Here is a 19,400-nt window from a genome sequence, read left to right as displayed (position 1 = left end):
TCTTCATGAAAGGATTATATCATGCGAGAAATACCTAGTAAAGACCTACATTACGTGAAGATTACTTCTTGTGATGATTATCTCATGTGAGGATTACCTCACAATAGGATTATTTGTTGTGAGGATTATCTCGACCTCGTGTGGAGATTACCTCGCGAGAGAATTACTTAACATGAAGATTACCTCGAGTTAGAATTATCTAACATGAAGATTACCTCGCGTGAGGATTACTTCGCTTCAGGATTACCTAACATCAGGATTACATCGTGTGAGAATTATCTCATGAAAGTATTACCTCCTCTCTCTCTCTCTCTCTCTCTCTCTCTCTCTCTCTCTCTCTCTCTCTCAAATGCAATTCAACGCAAACATCCGGATAGTTACTGTGTAACCAGTTATCTGTTTGCGTCAGTGGGTTCATACTGAGAGAGAGAGAGAGAGAGAGAGAGAGAGGGAGCATATCCTGCAATCTCTTACCCCTGGGTCTTATAAGGAGCGGCGATGGGAGCATAGGCACAAACGGGTATCTTGTGCTTGGAGCATATTTCCCTGAGAGCCTTCTGCTGGTGGTATGCATGCACCTCGACCTGCAGGTTGGACGGTTTTATGCGACACACTGGAAGAGAGACAGTTGGAAGGGAATTAGTATCTTCACGATCTCAGATTTTGTGTTAGGTGGCTTCGGAGAGATGTTTTATGGGTATATATGGGGTCAGCGTGTGTTTGCACTCACCATAATTATAGAGGCTATTAAGGGTATTAATGTTTCGTGTTTTTTTTTTTGTTTTTGTTTTTTTTTCAGTCCGAGGAGTATCCCTGAATCAATCTTTAGTGTTTAGGCTATGTGGTATAAGGTAATTGCAAACGCACACGCATATGCAATATATATATATATATATATATATATATATATATATATATATATATATATATATATATACAGTATATATATAATATATATACATACACACATACACACACACACACACATATATATATATATATATTATATATATATATATATATATATATATTTATTTATGTATATATAGGTCACGCTTACCTCCCTTCGTCCCTCAGGAAAGGGAAGAGGGAGTAGTCATGCCCTGGTGAAAGGAGGGTGTGTGTGCATGTGTCCAGATACATTTAGTCTTTATTTTTAACAGGTTGCGTACACTTTTTTATATATATATATATATATATATATATAATTTATATATATATATGTGTGTGTGTGTGTGTGTGTGAGAGAGAGAGAGAGAGAGAGAGAGAGAGAGAGAGAGAGAGAGAGAGAGACTTATTGTTGATAATTTGATTCGCACATACACGAAAGAATCTTATATCAAAATTAGGCAATACCTGACTCAACTAAACAACATTTGCAACATAAATGAACGATGAAGGACTCGAAAGAAATAAAGTATTTACCCTTCATGATTCTTTCAATTTGTTTACTGTTGAAGTTGGAAAGTCCGATCGCCTTCGCCTTCCCACAATCAACCTGAAATCATGATGGAAATAACGAATGAATTAAAGATATATAAATTGTCAACATTTTGCATAGGGTACATATATTCCCCCCTGTCTGTTTGTTAGTTTATTTGTTGGTGAGCAATTTTACGCAAAAACTACTGACGCGATTTTGACCAAACTTGGTTGTCATGTTGGGTATGATGCAAGGATGAATCTGTAACATTTTGGATAAAGTGCATCAAAGTACAAGTACCCAACAGTACTTTGAAAATAATCGTAAGTAAATGGCAAATTTTTGTTAGTTTTTTTTTGTGAACAAAATTGCGCAAAAAACACTGATATAAAAAAAAACTTTGAGACATGTGGTATATGACCAAAGGACAAATCCATTAGATTTTGAGGAAAATACATCCAAGTGCTATAGTCAGTTTTTTTTTTTAGCGAGGCAGATTTGCACCGACTCGCAGCGGTGCCCTTTTAGCTCGGAAAAGTTTCCTGATCGCTGATTGGTTGGACAAGTTAATTCTAACCAATCAGCGACCAGGAAACTTTTTCCGAGCTAAAAGGGCACCGCTGCGAGTCGGTGCAAATGCGCATCATTAAAAGAAATTGACTATAGTACGCATCGGAATTAGGAGCAAAATAAGACTGCTTGACGTGGCGAAGGCTTGCTTTGTACCGAGTGCCCTTCTAGTTTTCGTTGTTGTTGGATCGATGTCTTCAGCTCCCGTTTTCGTTTAATATTGGTACATTTTGGAATAAAAGGTAATATATAAACTCAAAATGTTTATCGTCGTTCGGATTGAATAAACGTACCTTTGAAGAATATCTAAAAAGTCATTATTGATATCACTGTAATTTTACTGTATTATTATCATCATTATCGTTGCTTCTGTTGTTGTTACGATTATCATTACGAAACATGCCTAGATGGTCATTAGTTTGGAAAATTGTTATCCACTTTACAGGGAAAAATATCAGATGATGGTGGACGAAAAAATTAGTAAAACGACAGAGGCTCGTGACGCATGAAGTAGGAATAAAACTTCGCTGAAAGACTCCCTCCCCCCTCCCCGCTCCAAGACTTCAGCAGAGAACCCCCCCCCCCCCCCCTTCCCTCCAGAACTCACCAACTCCTCCATCGCTTTGTAAACAGACTCCAGGTCAGTTTCTAAATCCAGGACGACGTTTCCATTGTCGTCCACAGGCCAGACATCGTCATCGTTCTTCCCTGCAGGGAGAAAAGTCGTCATGGATTAAAGACAGAGAAAATGACAATGAACTATGCATTGAAGTGATAAAGAATTATAGATAGCAAAAGTGATAATGGAATGAGTATAGCGAAAGTGATAATATATCTGAAATTGAAAAATTGAATATGAATTAAAAACAAAGTGATAATGGGTTAAAGACAGAGAAATTGACAATGGATTAAAAATGCAAAAAGTGATGATAGATTAAAGAGTGAGAAATTCATGATGGACCAATTATGTAGAAAATGACAAGGGACTATGCACAAAAGAAGTGATAGAGAATTGGAGATGGTAAAAGTGATAATGGATTAAATATAGCGAAAGTGATAATGTGAGATGGAAAATTTGAATATGGATTAAAGACAAAGTGATAATGGGTTATAGGCAGCGAAATTGACAATGGATTAAAGATACAAAAAGTGATAATAGATTAAAGAGAGAGAAATTGACAATGGATCAAAATTGAGAAAGTGATAATGGATTACAGATGGATAAAGTATAATGGATTATAGACAGAAATAGTTATGTTATATTCAAGATGGACAAAGTGATAATGGATTAATGATAGAGAAATTGAAAAAAAATTAAAGATGCGGAAGGTTATGATAGATTAAAGAGAGACAGTGATAATGGATCAAAGATGGAGAAAGAGATAATGGATTAAAGACTGATTATGTATAATGGATTAAAGATGGAGATAGTAATAATACATTAAAGATGGACAAAGTGATAATGGACTAAAGATAAAGGGAAAATGAATTAAACATAAAGTGGTAATGTATTAAAGACAGAGAAAGTAATACCGGATTAAAGACAGTAAAAGTGATAATGGATTAAAGACAGAACATGGTCATGGATTAAAGTCAAAGAAAGTTTTTTTAACAGATGAAATATGGAGAAAGTGGTACTGGATTAAAGATAGACATAGTGATAACGGATTAAAGATTGAGAAATAGAAGATTAATTAAATACAGTGATAGCGTTAATAGATTCAAGACAGAAAAACTGATAATGGATTGAAGACATGAAAGGTTATAATGAATGAAAGATAAAGAAAGTAATGGGTAAATTAAAGACAGAGAAAGTGGTAATTGATCAAAGACAGAGAAAGGGATTATAGAGTAGAAATAAAAATTGACAATGGATTAAAGAGATACTGATTTTGGATTAAAGATGGAGAAAGTGAAAATAGATTAAAGACAAAGTTATAGAGATCATAGGTGGAGAAAATGATGTTGGATTAAATAAGACATAGGCGAAAAAAGGATTAAAGACAGGAAAACTGATAACAGAATGAAGACAGAGAAAGTGATAATTGATTAAGAACAGTGAAAGTGACATTGGGTTAAAAACAGAGAAAGTGATAATGGATTAAAGACATAGAAAGTGATAGTAGATCAGAGACAGAGGAAGAGATAATGGGTTAAAGACAGCGAAAGTGATAATGAATTAAAGACATAGAAAGTGATAGTAGATCAAAGACAGAGGAAGAGATAGTGGGTTAAAGACAGCGAAAGTGATAATGGATTAAAGACAGGAAGTGATAGTAGATCAAAGACAGAGGAAGAGATATTGGGTTAAAGACAGCGAAAGTGATAATGGATTAAAGACATAGAAAGTGATAGTAGATCAAAGACAGAGGAAGAGATAATGGGTTAAAAACAGAGAAAGTGATAATGGATTAAAGACATAGAAAGTGATAGTAGATCAAAGACAGAGGAAGAGATATTGGGTTAAAGATGGAGAAAGTGACAATGGATTAAAGACATAGAAAGTGATAGTAGATCAAAGACAGAGGAAGAGATAATGGGTTAAAGACAGCGAAAGTGATAATGAATTAAAGACATATAAAGTGATAGTAGATCAAAGACAGAGGAAGAGATAGTGGGTTAAAGACAGCAAAAGTGATAATGGATTAAAGACAGAAAGTGATAGTAGATCAAAGACAGAGGAAGAGATAGTGGGTTAAAGACAGCGAAAGTGATAATGGATTAAAGACAGAAAGTGATAGTAGATCAAAGACAGAGGAAGAGATAGTGGGTTAAAGACAGCGAAAGTGATAATGGATTAAAGACAGAAAGTGATAGTAGATCAAAGACAGAGGAAGAGATATTGGGTTAAAGATGGAGAAAGTGACAATGGATTAAAGACATAGAAAGTGATAGTAGATCAAAGACAGAGGAAGAGACAATGGGTTAAAGACAGAGAAAGTGACAATGGATTAAAGACATAGAAAGTGATAGTAGATCAAAGACAGAGGAAGAGATAATGGGTTAAAGACAAAGTAATAATGGATTAAAAACATAGAAAGTGATAGTAGATCAAAGACAGAGGAAGAGATAATGGTTTAAAGACAAAAAATTGTGATAGATTATAGACAGTGATCAGGGATTAAAAGTGGAAAAGGTGACAATTTATTAAAGATAAAGTAATAAATGAGGGAACATTGTGCTGAGATAATGTAATTAAGGAATAATACATTCTGCAAATGCCAAATGACCATTTCAACTTCTGCAATTTGTTATATTTCTATATAAAATATTGCTGACGGCCTTGGAATTCGGTAACATGTAGCAGGTAAAATGAAGAAGAGGATTAATTAGCTTCTAGTGGAAGATATACAAAGCGTAATTATTATTATTATTATTACTAATCGCTAAGCTATAACCCTAGTTGGAAAAGCAGAATGCTATAATCCCAGGGGCCCAAGAGGAAAACTAACCCAATGAGGAAAGGAATCAAGAACACTAAAATATTTTAAGAACAGTAATAACATTAAAATGAATATTTCCTATATAAGCTATAGAAACTTTAACAAAACAAGAGGAAGAGAAAATAGATAGAATATTGTGCCCGAGTGTACCCTCAAGCAAGCGAGCTCTAATACAAGAGACATTGGAAGCCCATGGTACAGAGGCTATGACACTACCCAAGACTAGAGAACAATGGTTTGATTTTGGAGTGTCCTTCTCCTAGAAGAGCTGCTTACCATAGCTAAAGAGTTTCTTCTACCCTTACCAAGAGGAAAGTAGCCACTGGATGAAGAAGAATTGTTGGGTAATCTCAAGTGTTGTCAGGTGTATGAGGACAGAAGAGAATCTGTTAAGAATAGGCCAGACTATTCGGTGTATGTGTAGGCAAAGGGAAAGCGAACCATAACCAGAGAGAAGGATCCAATGTAATACTGTCTGGCCAGTCAAAGGACCCCATAACTCCCGAGCGGTAGTATCTCAACGGATGACTGGTGCCCTGGCCAACCTACTACCTACAATTAGACTATAGTATCTTCTAGGGCTTTTCAGTGAGCAATAGCTCATGCTGGCATAAGGCCAGCTTAAGCTAAATCAACAAGATGAGGAGGATTGAATCTTAACCTTTCAGTCCCACTGGGTTGTGAATCAGATAGAGATCGACATAGTCCAGTTGAAGTAGCTTGAGTGACTTGTCCATGAATCTCGCCACATCGGCAGCTCGGTTGGCGATCATTGGCAACTGAAAAGCAAATTGATGGAAATTATTAATTCTTTTGTTTTCCTTTTTTTTCGGAATTTTCCTTTTTTTCATATGAATGATTCCGTTCTGGGGGAGTTTTTTGCTTTGCAAAGTAGCAAAGTGGAAATTATTAGGTAAATTCTATATTAAGGTTATGTATTAGGAATAATGATCGTAATAATTGTATTAATAACAATAGTACTACTACTTCTGCAATAATAATAATAATATTAATAATAATAATAATAATAATAATAATAATAATAATAATAGAAGAAGTGAAGAGAGTGAGGAAGGCTGGCTCAAGAATTGAAGAGACAGTGAAAGATGGAAATGGAAGGTTGTTAAAAGGAGAGGAGGCAAGGAAAAGATGGGCGGAATATTTTGAAAGTTTACTGAATGTTGAGGATAATAGGGAGGCAGATATAATTGCTGTTGCAGGTGTTGAGGTGACAGTGATGGGAGATGGGAATGAGAGAGAGATTACAATAGATGAAGTGAGGAGAGCACTAGATGAAACGAGAGTAGGAAAAGCGTCTGGTATGGATGATGTGAGAGCTGAGATGTTGAAGGAAGGGGGTGTGACTGTACTCGAATGGTTGGTGAGATTGTTTAATATGTGTTTTGTGTTGTCAATGGTACCAATAGATTGGGTTTTTGCATGTATTGTACCACTATATAAGGGTAAGGGAGATGTGCATGAGTGTTGTAATTCAAGAGGTATTAGTTTGTTAAGCGTAGTTGGAAAAATGTATGGTAGAGTAATGATTAATAGGATCAAGGATAAAACAGAGAATGTAATCTTAGAAGTACAGGGTGGTTTTAGAAGAGGTAGGGGTTGTATGAATCAGATTTTTACAGTAAGGCAGATATGCGAGAAATATTTAGCAAAAGGTAAGGAGGTGTATGTTGCGTTTATGGATCTGGAGAAAGCGTATGATAGAGTTGATAGGGAAGCAATGTTTAATGTGATGAGGTTATATGGAGTTGGTGGAAGGTTGTTGAAAGCAGTGAAAAGTTTCTACAAAGGTAGTAAACCATGTGTTAGGATAGGAAATGAAGTGAGTGATTGGTTTCCGGTGAGAGTGGGGCTGAGACAGGGATATGTGATGTCACCGTGGTTGTTTAACTTGTATGTTGATGGAGTGGTGAGAGAGGTGAATGCTCGAGTGCTTGGACGAGGATTAAAACTGGTAAACGAGAATGACCATGAATGGGAGGTAAATCAGTTGTTGTTTGCGGATGATACTGTACTGGTTGCAGACACAGAAGAGAAGCTTGGCCGATTAGTGACAGAATTTGGAAGAGTGTGTGAGAGAAGGAAGTTGAGAGTTAATGTGGGTAAGAGTAAGGTTATGAGATGTACGAGAAGGGAAGCTGGTGCAAGGTTGAATGTCATGTTGAATGGAGAGTTACTTGAGGTGGATTAGTTTAAGTACTTGGGGTCTGTTGTTGCAGCAAATGGTGGAGTGGAAGCAGATGTACGTCAGAGAGTGAATGAAGGTTACAAAGTGTTGGGGGCAGTTAAGGGAGTAGTAAAAAATAGAGGGTTGGGCATGAATGTAAAGAGAGTTCTATATGAGAAAGTGATTGTACCAACAACTGTGGTGTATGGATCGGAGTTGTGGGGAATGAAAGTGATGGAGAGACAGAAATTGAATGTATGGCTGGTGTATCTCGAGTAGATAGGGTTAGGAACGAAGTGGTGAGAGTGAGAACGGGTGTAAGAAATGAGTTAGCAGCTAGAGTGGATATGAATGTGTTGAGGTGGTTTGGCCAGCAGCTAGAGTGGATATGAATGTGTTGAGGTGGTTTGGCCATGTTGAGAGAATGGAAAATGACTGTCTGCTAAAGAAGGTGATGAATGCAAGAGTTGATGGGAGAAGTACAAGAGGAAGGCCAAGGTTTGTGTGGATGGATGGAGTGAAGGAAGCTCTGGGTGATAGGAGGATAGATGTGAGAGAGGCAAGAGAGCGTGCTAGAAATAGGAATGAATGGCGAGCGATTGTGACGCAGTTCCGGTAAGCCCTGCTGCTTCCTCCGATGCCTTAGCAGCAGTAGGGGATTCAGCATTATGAAGCTTCATCTGTGGTGGATAACGGGGGAGGGTGGGCTGTGGCACCCAAGCAGTACCAGCTGAACTCAGTTGAGTCCCTTGTTAGGCTGGGAGGAACGTAGAGAGTAGAGGTCCCCTTTTTTTGTTTTTGTTTCATTTGTTGATGTCGGCTACCCCCCAAAATTGGGGGAAGTGCTTTGGTATATGTATGTATGTATGTATGATTAAATATGACGATCAATGTTAATATCATTATCATTATTATTACTATTATAATATGATTATAATTATTTGAAAGTGATAAGAAATGATAGTCTAAGTAGATATAATTTCATATAAAGTTTTTACCTATGCAAAGACAAATCAAATATTATTTTATCGTAATTGCTGCATTAACTGATCGATTGAATTTCAAAGTTGCGAGCCAGATTATTTGTGAAGGATTTGCATTGAAATATAACCATACATTATATATTTCAGATAATTTCATAATTACATCTTATCTTACAGTATATATATATATATATGTATATATATAATTATGTATACAGTACATAGTTTATGTATATATACAGTATATACATAATATATATATATATATATATATATATATATATATATATATATATATATATATATATATACAGTATATACATTATATATATATATATATATATATATATATATATATATATATATATATATATATATATATATATATATATACAGGAGACCCCATCTAAATTATTCACAGCATGCCTAAAAGAAGTTTGTTAAGAATTTAGATTGGGAAAATGTAAGAATTAATATTAATGGGGAATACCTTAACACCTTAAGATTTGAAGATAACATAGTTTTGTTTAGTGAATCATGGGAGGAATTGCAAATGATGATAGATGATTTGAACAGAGAAAGCAGAAATGTAGGGCTGAAAATGACTAAGAGTAAAACTAAGATAATGTTCAATGAAAATGAAGCGACACAATACATAGGGGATATGAACTAATCTCTTGAGATTGATAATGAATATATACTAACTTGGGACAGACATTAAGTGTTTCACCGGGACATGAGACCAAAATTAAAAGAAGGATAGACAAGGGATGGAGAGCTTTTGGTAAACGAAATGAGATTATGAAAGTAAAATGCCACTCTCTAAAAAGAAAAGTATTTAATCAGATGGTCCTACCAGTAGTAACTTATTGATCGGAAAATCGTAGCCTTACTAAAGCCTTAGAACATAAGCTAGTCACAACTCGAAGAGTTATGGAAAGAATAATGATGGAAATAACACTTAAGAGACAGGCAAAGAGAGCAACATGGATACGAGAATAAACTAAAGTTAAAGATATTCTAATATGTCAGAAAAAGAGATGGACATGTGCAGTGCATATGATGAGAATGACAGATTATAGATGAACATTAAGAATAAGAGATAGGGTCCTCAGAGATTGCAAAAGAAGCAGGGGAAGGAAGAGAAGACGACGGATTGACATACTAAGAAAATTTGCTGGTAAAAACTAGCATATAGAGAGAGAGACAATAGACGCGGGTGGGACATGTCTGAGACCTTTGTTCTGCATTGCATTAGTAACGGGTGATGATGATGATATATAACTCATAAAATGTAGGGTTTGTTATAATTTTAGAAATGGTACGAGCAGTAGCCTAATATGCAAAAGTCAAGGCCTTTTTCTATCTCTTCAATTTACTTGCCTTAGTGGTGACGAAGAGTTCCTCCCGAGTAATCCTTTTACTGTCCAACCACTCCTTCAGGACCTCGCCAATCGCTCCTTCGTTCTGGTAGAGGTAAGCGGCGTCAATGTGCCGGTATCCACACTCAAGTGCTGTGTTCAGCACCGTTTTCATTTCTTGTGGTGAAGACTTGAAAGAAGAAACGTTAGAAACATTTCATAATTTTTAACTGATAGTTGTTCAAACATGAGAGAAAATATTACATTGGCATCCTTAATGTTATAAATATGTGTGTACGTTTTCCGTATGTTATTAAAAGAAAGTAGTTTTATTATCTATAGCTAGTAATTATAAAAAAAAAATTGAGTAAATGCAGTTAAAAACTGAGTGATTTTGACATTATGAATATTCCTTACATAGGTTTGTCTGCGCACTTATTTTGGATGTAACTATAAGAAAAAAAGTATAACTAAGGAGTAATTATACTAAACAAAAACTTCGTAATCGTTGTAGCATGTAGATATTACTCAAAAGATAGTCTGCTTTTCCGGTTGCAGGTCAACTATAAGAAGAAAACATTTGTTATCTTGTGACTAATAACTAAAATATATGCAAACTGGATAAAGATAGAATAGCATTTCACCTCCAACTTTGAAATAATCTGGTTACATGCCAATAAAGCTCTCAGCGTCCGGAAGTCGAATTTTTGGATATATCATTACCTCTATTAATTTAAAGTCTAAATTTTGTCCTAATTTCCAAGACTCACATCCGTCTAACGCTAGATCGAGGCTTTGCTGTAGGTCTACCCAAACCAGTGTTCGCTCCACTGTTATCTCTTGGTGGGTCCTGATGGAAATATCATTACCTCTATTAATTTAAAGTCTAAATTTTGTCCTAATTTCCAAGACTCACATTCGCCTAACGCTAGACTGAGGCTTTGCCCTAGTCCTACCCAAACCAGTGTTCGCTCCACTGTTATCTCTTGGTGGGTCCTGATGGAAATATCATTACCTCTATTAATTTAAAGTCTAAATTCTGTCCTAATTTCCAAGACTCACATTCGCCTAACGCTAGACTGAGGCTTTGCTCTAGGCCTACCCAAACCAGTGTTCGCTCCACTATTATCTCTTGGTGGGTCCTGATTATCTCATCATAAGGTCCCCAGTTACCTTGAAAGATGGGCAAAGTATCTGGCTCCAAGCAGTGAAGTAAATATCTGGTGTTTATTTGAATACTGTGAATCACAGACGTTCTAATTAAGGTTAGTTTTCCGAGTAGTCAAGTCAAACAAAAGAAAGACATGGATAGGGATTAATTATAGTAGAAACGGTACTTAATATAAACCATACACTCATTCTAATATACCTTAAACATGTTTTTATCATTGAAATTATTCAACTGCGGAAATACCGTCACCGCCAATGGGAGGTTTGTCTTGGAAATCCGGTGTTTTGGTGTAAGCTAGTTGTGCAATACGATAAGCCCCCATTTCCTATCAAGAGAAAATTTTTGTTCTAGACTTATTTCAAGGCGGTCGGCAGATTTGCAAATGCGTTGTGAACACACACACACACACACACACACACACACACACACACACACACAAAGAATTACTTAATTTCCCTTTTTCAATGTTTATTGGGGTCCTGTTCAAGTAGCCTACATGGCAACTCGGAGTCACGTATATGAGGGAAGCGGTTGGTTGTTAAATCCCACTATCTGATTTCTCTGCCTAGACACATTACCAATATTATTATTATTATTATTATTATTATTATTATTATTATTATTATCCAAGCTACAATCCTAGTTGGAAAAGTAAGATGCTATAAGCCCAAGGGCTCCAACAGGGAAAAATAGCCCAGTGAGGAAAGGGAATAAGGAAATAAATAAATGATGAGAACAAATTAACAATAAATAATTTTAAAAACAGCAATAACAACCCCTGTATTTCTAGGACTCTTAAGAGTCTTAAATATTCGTGGTCCATATTATTATTATTATTATTATTATTATTATTATTATTTGCTAAGCTACAACCCTAGTTGAAAAGCAGGAGGCTATAAGCCCAGGTGCTCCAACAGGGAAAATAGCCCAGTGAGGAAAGTAAAAATAGGAAAAATAAAATATTTTGAGGAGTAACGACATTAGAATAAATATCTCCTATGCCGTACAAACTATATAAACTTTAACAAAAGAGGAAGAGAAATTAGATAGAATAGTGTGCCCGGGTATACCCTCAAGCAAGAGAACTCTAACCCAAGACAGTGGAAGACCATGGTACAGAGGCTATGGTACTACCCAAGACTAAGAGAACAATGGTTTGATTTCGGAGTATCCTTCTCCTAGAAGAGCTGCTTACCATAGCCAAAGAGTCTCTTAACTTGCCCTATCTATATCCATTTCTTTAACATAATGTTGTGGGCCATTTCATTTCATATCTCTCGGTTTCCCCCCCCCCCTCTCTTCTTTTCTTCAATATTTTTCTCATTTTTTTCTTTTTTTTTTGCAAAATTGCTTTCCTAATGTTTAGGGTCTGTTTCCCCCAATTTATTGTCTCTCATATTTTCATTCTATATTTACAACCATTTCTTTTTTTCAATACTGCGGATCCAGCACTTTCCATAGGGGTTCTGCAATTGATCTTCAATTATCTTCTTGAATAATCTCTTTTTATCAAAATAGGAATCCTGCAAGTCTCACCCAAAACCAGTAGAGCTACAACAGTCCTTACATTTAATACAATGTAGCCTGTGTGTATTCACAGCAATTATAAGATGATATCAATGTGATCATCACTATCATTGCTATAAATTATTATTCTAAAAAAAAATCTGAGGACAAAGCTGCAAATTTCTTAATGCATGGCAGTAGATCGAGATCGTGAGACTGTTTGCTGAGGAGGCTACTACTGTGCAGTGTTGCCAGATGGGTTAGTCTAAAAATCCCCAAAACTCGTGATAAAAAATCCCCATTTAGACGGTAAAGGGCCTTTACCGGTTGTTTATTTATAAGTAAACTATCGATAGAGCCAACGTGGACACACGGTAGCTGTTATATTTCTCTTACTAATGCGCACAAGTTACTTCTCTCCATGATTTTGACCTCTGTTCCTGAAAAAGACAAACGACCCACACTCGAACAGTTTTCAACGACTCACCTTATAAGTGCCAAGGCCGATAACAGGCATCTTCCTTCCGTTTGGCAGGACTACACTGGGCACGGCTTTGGCCATCTCGATTAAACTTTTAAGTCTTCGTTCGAGGTTGTGCACCGTACAAAAGAAGAGGCTTGGTGTATGCTACTTAACACAAAACGGTGCTCAGAGCTTCTTGTGTATCGTGTGGCTTCAGAAAGCAAAGGCAGAACTATCACCAATCATGCAACAAAGACAGTCATGTAACGCCTTTGCTTTGTCGAGAGCTAGGTTACTGAAGTACTGATTAGAAGAGCGCAGCACAATGGACTTCAGGAATCACACTGACTGTCCTTGACTTTAGAAATTCAATATCACGCAGCAGGTGTCGTAATGGCAGGTAGATAACAACGTTCTGAGAAAGGACTCTGGGGAAATTTTAAGTTACCTACACCGGATATGCTGTACTGATATTTCATGCATACTTTTCAAGGTATGGTAAAGTGCTTTGGTGTACATTTGTCCCAACCTTTAAGCAAAATACGTGAAGACCTAATGGTAACGCCCATTGACCCCAAAGGAAGTGTTGTGCCGTGAACTTGCGAGCATTTTAGAATAAAAGTTGGTTGAAGCATGTCTTATCAGTCTCTCTCTCTCTCTCTCTCTCTCTCTCTCTCTCTCTCTCTCTCTCTCTCTCTCTCTCTCTCTAATTACCTTCGATGTCAGGATGCCAGAGAACTTCAAATCATTGATTCTCTCTCTCTCTCTCTCTCTCTCTCTCTCTCTCTCTCTCTCTCTCTCTCTCTCTCATCTAAGTAGTGGGTTTGGTGGAGGGAGGTGGGCTATCACGAGTGGCACCTAGTAACCATTGAATATGCTAAGAAAAGGACTTTGCACTAATGGCGGCCGATCTGGAACTCCTGACGACCCCTGCACCAAATAAAATAACAGGATAAGAAGCAAATTGATGAGAGATAGGGCTAGAGAACCAGTGGTTCTCAACCGGGGTCCATGTTAGACCCTGGTAGTCCATGGACCAACGACTGGGGGTTCACAAAAAAAAAAAAAATCGAATTTGGGGTCCACTGATATTTTAGTGGCCCAAAGGGAGGTGGACCAAACCCTCGAAAATTTACTTTAACGTTTTTGTGTTCGGTCTTTATTAGGCTTCTGAACGCAGCAAATCCTCGCATATTTCCTGAGTTTTCTTACACCTCTATTATGGAAGTTGCTAATTTATGCAATAAGAGCATTGGTATACAGGATGTCGAAAAGCGTAGCGGAGTGATATTACAGTCACCAACCTGTAAAAGGTAATAACAAAGTAGGATAAAAATTACGGTCGCTGTATCTTAATTAAAATTACGGTTTTTTTTAAGTTTATTAAAAAAAAAAGACGACTGAAACTTTTCGACATGTTGTATACCAATACCCTTATTGCATCAATTAGCAACTTCCATAATAGAGGTGTAAGAAAACTCAGGAAATATGCGAGGATTTGCTACGTTCAGCAGCCTAATAAAGACCGAACGTAAATACGTTAAATTAAATTTTCGAGGGTTTGGTCCACCTCCCTAACGTTCAAGGAACGCTCCAGCAACGTTCGGGCGGTATGACCGGGCCTTAAAGACGAACAAAGTAAATATGATCATATGATGAACTAAGTTTCCTTGGGTAAATGTTTCATCTTTATCCGTGTTCTTCACTTTGAGAAAGGAGGGGGGGGGGGTGAAGGAAAATCTGGATTATAAGGAGTCGGTTAGGGTATTGGAAAGGCAGATGTATCAGGACATAGAACGGTAAGGTTTTTTTTTTTTTTTTTTTTTTTTTTTTCGAAATCACTGAGTTTTAGCTGGCTGCTGCTCCTGCTGTGGGACAAAAGGGTAAGAATAGTATAATTCTTGAGTCTTATTATTATTACTACTATTCAAGCTACAACCCTAGTTGGAAAAGCATGATGCTATAAGCCCAGGGACACCAACAGGTGAAAATATCCCAGTGAGGAGAGGAAACAAGGAGATAAATAAACTGGAAGAGAAGTAATAACAATCAAAATGAAATATTTTAAGATAATTAACAACATTGAATTAGATCTATCATATATAAACTATAAAAACTTCATAAAACCAAGAGAAAGAGAAACAAGGTAGAAAGAGCGTGCCCAAATATACCCTCAAGCAAAAGAACTCTAACCCAAGACGGTGGAAAACCATGGTACAAAGGCTATAGCACCAACCAAGACTAGAGAACAATTGTTTGATTTTAGAGTGTCCTTCTCCTAGAAGAGCTGCTTACCATAGCTTAAGAGTCTCTTCTACCCTTACCAAGAGGAAAGTACACACCGAGCAATTACATTGCAGTAGTTAACCTCTCGAGTGAAGAAGTACTGTTTGGTAATCCTAGTGCTGTCAGGTGTATGAGGACAGAGGAGAAGGTGAAAAAAATGGGCCAGACTATTCGGTGTATGTGCGGGAAAAAAAATGAGCCATAAACAGACAGAAGGATCCAATGTAGTACTCGATGTCAAGAATAGCAAAAATGTGGCAGCTTTCAAGAAAAACCCGAAGACTTATCTTTTTAGAAAGTGTTATAACAGTGACCTGAAAACTATTAAGCCTGAATACAAATGCTAGCGAAATAACTGATAAGATACAGAGCAAAATATTAACTGGAAAGAAATTATTTTCACACACCAAGGCCCGCCTGAACAGACTTTTAGTGTCTGATGGAGGGCGAGAAATAAACCCGTGAAAGTAAAAGTAAAGTAAATACTGCCTGGCCAGTCAAAAGATCCAATAACTCTCTAGCGGTAGTATCTCAACGGGTGGCTGGTTTCCTGGCTATCCTACTACCTTGGAATTTCTTGTTCCAGACATGATGTGACGGTGTACAATTGGGATCATCACCAAGGTAGTCTTTTCGGCGGGGTCCAAATTTTTGAAAACATGCTTTTGAACAGTCTTCAATGGGGAGAAGTTTCCAAAAGTTGATCATGATTATTCGTGCAGGTGCTTGTAAATTATTTATGTAGCTAATTGCTGTTTCACTGCAGTCGAGTGAGGTGATGCAACCCTGTATCCGAGACTGGGTAGTTATAGAGGACTCCATTCTACAATTTAACAGATAAGTGAAACCCTCAAGAGTGAGTATGGAATTGGAAGAGGCAATCAAATGTATTATTAAGCATTAAACCCCTAGCCAGTCATATGACGGTCTTTGACGATATTCATTTGCTGCTATACTACAGTCCATTTCTTTTAGCGAGGCAGATTTGCACCGACTCGAAGCGGTGCCCTTTTAGCTCGGAAAAGTTTCCTGATCGCTGGTTGGTTAGAATTATCTCGTCCAACCAATTAGCGATCAGGAAACTTTTCCGAGCTAAAAGGGCACCGATGCGAGTCGGTGCAAGTCTGTATCGTTAAAAGAAATAGACTGTTGAAACAATGATTTAGCTAATCTAATGTTTAGCTTGGTTTTCCAGTGATAAAACCTTTGTTCTCTAGTCTTGGATAGGGGCATAGCCTTTGTACCATGGACCTCCACTGTCTTTAGATAGAGTTCTCTTGCTTGAGGGCTCAGTCGGGTACACTAGTCTATTTTATTTCTCTTCCTTTATTGTTGAAGTTTTATAGTTTATATGTGAAAGATCTATTTTAATGCTGTTACTGTTCTAAAATTTATTTTAATTGTGTATTACATCTTTGGTAGTTTATTTATATCATTTCCTCACTGGGCTATTTTTCCCCGTTGGAGCCCTTGGACTTAATCATAGTATCCTGCTTTTCCAACTAGGGTTGTACCTTAGTGAATAATAATAATAATAATAATAATAATAATAATAATAATAATAATAACAGTAATAATAATAATAATCTTCCACAAATTACGAAGATCAGGTCGTATATTTGTTTTAATTTACGAACTTTTTGTGATAGAAAATCTGCTATGGACATAGGATTTATGCATAATATCTGGTTGAATATAATTAGATGTAGTGTACAGTACAGACAACGAAGAGGTAAATATTGCAGTTTTCATCCAAGAATGATAGAAAATCTGGCGTTTAATCAATAATATATATATATATATATATATATATATATATATATATATATATATATATATATATATATATATATATGTATATATATATATGAGTGTATGTGTGTGTAGAAATTTAAAATTTAATTGTTTACCAAGAAATTAGGAACTGACATAAAATGGAGGTGCCGCTACATAGGAAAAACCCACCAACTTAACTGGCCGAAACTAAGAGTTTTTGTTTACAAAGTTACAACGATGACGTCACAGCCGTAACCTCAAGATGCACGTTAACCGGTTGACGAATCCACCACTCATATCTCGCGTGTTCTGTGCAGTAAAAAGGCCCCAGCGACAAAATCACCATGAAGCAACGGCTCTCAGTGAATATTCTCCCGAACCGGAATATCCTCCTATTCAGGATATGTCGAGGGCAGCTTATAGAAGGCGAAAGAAAGAAGCCTGGCACGAGAAAGTGAAGAACCTTCCGACCGTCGAACAGAAGTTCATTGAGCTTAATATGCCGAAGTATTACGGTTATTGGTCCTGTCAAATAAAGGATAACTGGCATAAGATTAATGGAGGTGACTTCATCAAGTATGCCACCAGGACTCACGTGTCAAAGGATTTTCCTGTCGATTATTACGGCGAAGTTAAGGGAGAAGCTGATCAAGTTGCCCAGCAGATCCAAAACCAAGTTGAGGACTTGATTGTTTTTCATCACAACGAGAATCTGTGCAGGTAAGGTATACCCAGTTCTCTTTAGGTCAGTTTAGAGGGGCTTCTTAAGTATTTATTTATCGATGCACCTCAGGTCTCCCAAACTTGACTGAAAATGCAGTGTTCTTATTAGTCTAGGTCACATTGGTATTATTGTAGTTCTGGTTTGGACAACATTTTCTAATAAAAAAAAAACCGGAGCCTTTATGTATCGGCGGTCAGTTCCTCCCGCGTGCATAGAAAATGTGAATTTGCTTCTCATTTTCTAGTTCCTAAGACGTAGCCGCTGTACTAGAAAAACTTTGTCCATTTTTATGCAAATCCTCTACACAAGAACACCACCTAACCTACAAACCTACAAGGTATGTCCTTAACTACTTACCTAACGGAGTGGCTAATATTCCCCCGCCACCCCCCCTTACACTGCCGTATTCTTAGCCTGCCATCATTATACATAGAGGTGGCTGCAATCATACATACAGGTGGCCGCGATCATGTATATACTTCAAAAAAGCTATATTTCTTATAGGAGAAGTTGTTTTCTTTGAAAATGACATATTTATTCACTGTAAATTAATGGTGAGATATACCTTAATATATCAGCTAACAACGGGGCCACCCAGTGGGAACCAGGGTTTAAGGTTGAGGAAAATATACTGGGGGATAAATAAATAATGGTAAAACTAACCTTTTCGGTAAAGTTTTACTGTATAACAGATTCTCACTCCGAACAGAAAATATATGTTTTTCTGGAGTAAATAACGTGATTTGACCGAATTTGTCCGTCATTTCAACCGCAAACAAACTGAACAACCAGTTCGACTAACTTTAAGTAGCTGAACTGGTTGCTGTCATTACGACAGAAATGAAGGGGAAAACCGGTTGACTCACTTTATTTTCTACAGTAAAACATATATTTTCTGTTAAAATGTTTAAATGTAATGTCTCTTGTTATATATTTTCTGTTAAAATGTTTTAAATATAATAACTTGTTCAAATTCCGTGTCACTTCACTCATCAAGACCGTATGTACTGCACAATGCCAACATTAGCAATGTTATGCAACGTTACCAACGTTACGATACCATTGCTAACGTTAGCAGTGCTACGATAATATTAGTTTGCACAATATATATAAAGGTACAAAAGGGTACAGAACCTAACAAACCCACCTAACCTAACCTTGAAGTTCTCAGGTCATAACCCTTAGCCGGGGGCAAGCCCCTGGACCCCCTTCCCAGGTCACAACCCCTAGCCGGGGACAAGCCCTGGACCCCCTTCCCAGGTCACAACCCCTAGCCGGGGACAAGCCCTGGACCCCCTTCCTAGGTCTAAACTTGTACTGGCAAGTGGTAATGTTGAGCTGTGCACTCCAAAAACATTAAAATTAAAGAAATTAATTACTTACTTTCATGACCTAGATGTCAAAACTTGTGGGTCACAGGGTTGTTGAGACTGTGACGTCTTAACTCCTATGCCTGGTACGAGGACTTAGGGCACTTTAAACGTTGAGGTATTACATTATGTGATTTAA

General features: G+C 37.0%; 2 protein-coding genes across 2 annotated transcripts in view; one reads left to right on the top strand and one right to left on the bottom strand.

Moving 5' to 3' along the window:
• LOC137623833 (aldo-keto reductase family 1 member A1-like) overlaps positions 1–13,479 on the bottom strand; it is a 17,046-nt gene extending 3,567 nt beyond the window's left edge. The window contains exons 1-6 of the mRNA XM_068354645.1: positions 13,130–13,479; positions 9,988–10,155; positions 6,098–6,215; positions 2,601–2,701; positions 1,426–1,498; positions 475–613 (exon numbers count right to left, since the gene is read on the bottom strand). Coding sequence (XP_068210746.1) covers positions 475–613; positions 1,426–1,498; positions 2,601–2,701; positions 6,098–6,215; positions 9,988–10,155; positions 13,130–13,204 — 674 coding nt within the window. The 5' untranslated portion in view covers positions 13,205–13,479. The remainder of the gene's footprint in view (positions 1–474; positions 614–1,425; positions 1,499–2,600; positions 2,702–6,097; positions 6,216–9,987; positions 10,156–13,129) is intronic.
• A 3,915-nt stretch (positions 13,480–17,394) lies between these two features.
• mRpS30 (mitochondrial ribosomal protein S30) overlaps positions 17,395–19,400 on the top strand; it is a 69,949-nt gene continuing 67,943 nt past the window's right edge. Inside the window, exon 1 of the mRNA XM_068354628.1 lies at positions 17,395–17,887. Coding sequence (XP_068210729.1) covers positions 17,430–17,887 — 458 coding nt within the window. The 5' untranslated portion in view covers positions 17,395–17,429. The remainder of the gene's footprint in view (positions 17,888–19,400) is intronic.

This window comes from Palaemon carinicauda, chromosome 2, assembly GCF_036898095.1.
Source record: "Palaemon carinicauda isolate YSFRI2023 chromosome 2, ASM3689809v2, whole genome shotgun sequence".
Classification (NCBI taxonomy): Eukaryota; Metazoa; Arthropoda; class Malacostraca; order Decapoda; family Palaemonidae; genus Palaemon; species Palaemon carinicauda.
The sequence above is the reverse complement of the archived record's forward strand: the minus strand, read 5'-3'. Positions and strand labels throughout refer to the sequence as shown.